The sequence below is a fragment of the Myotis brandtii genome, unplaced genomic scaffold (genome assembly GCF_000412655.1).
Source record: "Myotis brandtii unplaced genomic scaffold, ASM41265v1 scaffold520, whole genome shotgun sequence".
In the NCBI taxonomy this organism is placed as follows: domain Eukaryota; kingdom Metazoa; phylum Chordata; class Mammalia; order Chiroptera; family Vespertilionidae; genus Myotis; species Myotis brandtii.
This window is the reverse complement of record NW_005369827.1, coordinates 814,371-818,562: the sequence shown is the minus strand read 5'-3', so window position 1 is coordinate 818,562 and position 4,192 is coordinate 814,371. Positions and strand designations below refer to the sequence as shown.

Genomic DNA, 4,192 nt, shown 5'->3' with positions numbered 1-4,192 from the left:
TCCATTGTTATTCTTATGGCTAAATATGCATTTTTCAAAACCTTGGATGTTACTGGTTAAAAAGTTGGGTCAAGTTTCACGCTGGGTGGTATGCTCAGTGGTTAGAGGGTTGGCCTGCACACTGAAGGGTCTCAGGTTTAATGCCTGGGTTGCAGGTTCAATCCCCGGCTCCGGTGGGGTGGGGGCACATGTGGGAGGCAACCAATGGATTTGTCTCTCACATCGATGTTTCTTCACCCCTCCTTCCCTTCCATTCTATAAAAAAATCAATGGAAAAAAGAAAAGTTGATAAGAGATTCTTAACTGGTACTTCCTATAAGACTATTTACAGGAGCTCTGGGGTCAGAATGAATCTATGTGGCACAAAGGAAAAACCTGAGCCAAGTGATGAATTTAAATGGCTCTGTTTTTTTTTTTAAAAAATTGACTATGTGTATACCTTCAGGCCCACTTAGTGCTCATAAGAAAATATCAAAAATCTAAAAACAGCCATGGTTGGAGGAGTGGGTGCACTGGGGGTAAGATGAATAGACAAAAAGCAATAGCCAAAATTTGCTATTTGAATTTGGCCAACCAAAGAGCAAACTGATTTCTCATTCCTTTTGCATTTACTTGATCAATTGTGTTACCTCTTTATAGTATCTTTGAAACTTATTTATTTCACTTAGAATCTCATATATGTAATTTGGCTTCTGGTAGAGGTGGACTTGGAAAACAATTACAATTGCCTTAATTTAGATTATTTTCCTACCAGGCCTTTTTGAACTGAAGAGCTTTCCTTTGACTTAAGAAAATCTGAATTTCTGGAGAGGATGGCTAGTGACTAGCTGCATTTAAATGTTGATTAACCTAAAGAAAGAAAATGGGCATAATTGGGTTTACATGCAAGATTTATTCCTCCAACAATTAGAATACACTGAACAAATCATAAGCCCAGAATTAAGAAAGTTAAAACTCCAAGTTTAGACTTAAGAATTCACTAAATCTCAGCTGCAGTGTAAAAAGTTGGAACTCATTCAGACGACTCATTGTGAATTGCATCCAAAGAGTCATAGTTGCTAGGTCCAGATGTGGCTGCATTCTACACCTTCAGAGATCCATGTATGCATGTGGTGTCTGAAGAGTGAAGCTCCTCAGGGGAGAGCTAGTCTTGGGAATGATATGGTCCTTGGTCTGATAACTTGATAAATAAAACATTTCCTAAGTATGCTAGATACGATTTTGTCACCTCACAAAACTCGTGAGGAAGAATGTTAATTTGTCTAAAGAGAGTTGCTTGGGTGACTTCCTATCTTCACAGGCATTTGGGTCTTGCTGTCCTTAATCTTAGTATTCTGATCTTTACATGAGATGAGTTAATGGAGGTTAACATGTTATTTTTTAAAAATCACTTAAAGGAGAGACCTCACAAAATTAGATGATAATTTGTATTTCTATTGAAAACTAAGGGATGTGCTTAAGAGTATGCTGTAACTGGCTATAGACAGCACTCTACCCTATTGTGTTTTTTCTTTCCATTTGAGAACCACCCTGCCATAAAGGGCAAAGCACCTTGTTAGAAGTGACAGAATATATCACTGATCATCCAGTGTTGAGTTTTAAATCTCTGCTATGGAGTCTAACAAAACAAAGTTGCACTTTTTCAAAGTAATTTTTTTTTATGACAAGTAGCTTGGTATTTATAAAAGAAGAATGATGGAAAACATCATTGAAGCAATGTATCAGATAATCCTCATAGCTTATTGTCTAGGTCAGTGATTTTTAACTGGTGTGCTGCAAGGATTTTTAAAACATGCAATACCTATTTAGGGGCACTGACCTCTTTTCCCTTAGATTGTAAAAAAAATGACAACAGCTAACACAATAGCTATCCAGTGTGAATGAATTAGAATTACACTTTTTTTGTCAGACCAGCAAAAATAAATTTTTTGGTGTGCTGCAGAATGTTAATTGGTTTATGTGTGCCATGAGATGAAAAAGGTTGATAATTGCTGGTCTAGGTAAAGCCTTTATCTTCAGATCCAAGAACTGAATTCACTGACATGAAGACACCTACAGGAAAATTCATTTGAAACAGAAGTGAGATCGATTGTCATCATCTTGGCTACCACTAATATCTCAAATTTTCTTTGTTACAGTATAGGTATATCTTCTGTAAGTTATGAGTACATGGAACTGGAGTGAATTTTTAAGCTTTCTATCATGCAGGCAGAAGTAGGATCAGTTTAGCTAAGAACTTTCTTGTGGCCTTTCTTTAATGGTATGTGTTGGAAGTTCTTTGCTTTCCAAAATTTTCTTCTCTTTCGCTTATGAAAAAAGGTGATTGATAAAAGTAGAACCAGGGTAGAGAAGAAGCAACAACCAAAGAATATCAGTGGCTTCTTCTGCACAAGAAATAAGCAGACAGTGCACTCTGTGTTTCTTTGAGTCTGACTGCATCTAGGACTATTGTTCTCAGAAGGGAAGCCACCGTTGCTGATCAGTTTGTTGTAAAACTGAATTGAGGATTTAGCTTTTAAGTCAGATGTGAAGAATCCAAATCTGGGTTTAAATTTTTCTTCAGTCAGTTTGAATGCATAATAGCCTTTGATTTTGACTTTATCAACCAGGTATGCTGAAAAAAAAAAATATCAGAAATGAACATTATTAACCATAAATGGACTATAACACACCTTTGAATAAGAATTTAGTTTTCATTGAAACAAGGTAAACCCATGCCCATAAAAAAGGGTGATTTTTCACTAAAGGTCTTTTTAAAAAATGTTTTTTTAGAGAGAGAGGAAGGGAGCGGGATAGAGAGATAGAAACATTGATTAAAGAGGAGCATCATTGATTGGCTGCCTCCTGCACACCCCCTTCTGGGGATCAAGCTAGCAACCTGGGCCTGGGCCCTGACTGGAAATAGAACCAGTGACCTTTTGGGTCCTGGTTTGACCCTCAACTGCTGAATCACATGGGCCATGCTAAAGGGCTGTTATATTCTTTTTTTTTTTAATATATTTTATTGATTTTTTTAGAGAGAGGAAGGGAGAGGGATAGAGAGTTAGAAACATTGATGAGAGAAACATCGATTCAGCTGCCTCCTGCACACTCCCCAGTGGGGATGTGCCCGCAACCAAGGTACATGCCCTTGACTGGAGTCGAACTGGGACCCTTCAGTTTGCAGGTGGACGCTCTATCCACTGAGCCAAACCAGTTAGGGCTGTTATATTCTTTTGTAATTGATACAAAGGTGGTGAAAATATATAGTTAAGTTTAAAAAAGAAATTTGAAGTAAAACTTTGATTTATAAATGACACAAACACAGCTGAAGGGAAAAGCAAATTTGAGAGTTGATGCCATGAAGGACTTATTGTCACTTGTTCATAGGGAAAAATCTTACCTATTTGGCCTGATTCCAAACCTCAAATGTGCCCTTAGTGTTGCCCTATAACCACACTTGGTTTCCCCTAGTCACTCACTCTCTTTTTTTTTAATGGTTTTATGGGGGAGTTATTTTTTTGTTGCTAATTTTCACTTGAGGATATTTTTCCATTGAGTTTTAGAGTAGAAGGGAAGGGGAGAGATACATTGACTGGTTGCCTCCCACACGTGCCCTGACTGGATTGCGCCTGAAACCTAGGTATGTGCCCTTGACTGGAATCAAACCTGGGACCCTCAGTCCTCAGGTCAACGTTCTATCTGAGCCTAACTGGCTAGGGGTCCTCTGTCATTCTTGCTTTGAAGTAATGACCTTCCTACTTCACTGAAAAACTGAAGTGCTCAGGGAAGTTCCTCAATCTTCCACAAATATCCACCTACCTACTGGCATCTGCACACATATATTCTGCCTTCTTATTACTCTGATTGATTTGTCTGTGCTCTTGGAGGAGGGTGATTCTTCCACTTTTAAGCGAAGTTTATTTTCTCTTGCCTACTCAAGGACATTGCTCCATCTGTTCTCTCATGTATCTTCCCTCACTACTGGATCATCTATTCTATATATATAAAAAGCCAGCGACGGGAATGACCAGTTGCTATGACGCCCACTGTGGCCAGCCAACTGGCCCGATCTGGGGTGGGGCCGGCTGGCCAACCTCCCAGGGCCCCTCCCCTTGGCTGGCCCTACCCTCGATCAGCCCCCACCAGATGGGCCTCCACCATCCCGATCAGGGGCAGGGCTGGCCAGCCAACCACCCATGGCCCCTCCCCC

General features: G+C 39.6%; 1 protein-coding gene across 1 annotated transcript in view; it reads right to left on the bottom strand.

Moving 5' to 3' along the window:
- Nucleotides 1-1,928: 1,928 nt before the first annotated feature.
- The window catches only part of KLB (klotho beta), a 34,922-nt gene continuing 32,658 nt past the window's right edge, over nucleotides 1,929-4,192 (bottom strand). Inside the window, exon 5 of the mRNA XM_014548676.1 lies at nucleotides 1,929-2,614. Coding sequence (XP_014404162.1) covers nucleotides 2,226-2,614 — 389 coding nt within the window. The 3' untranslated portion in view covers nucleotides 1,929-2,225. The remainder of the gene's footprint in view (nucleotides 2,615-4,192) is intronic.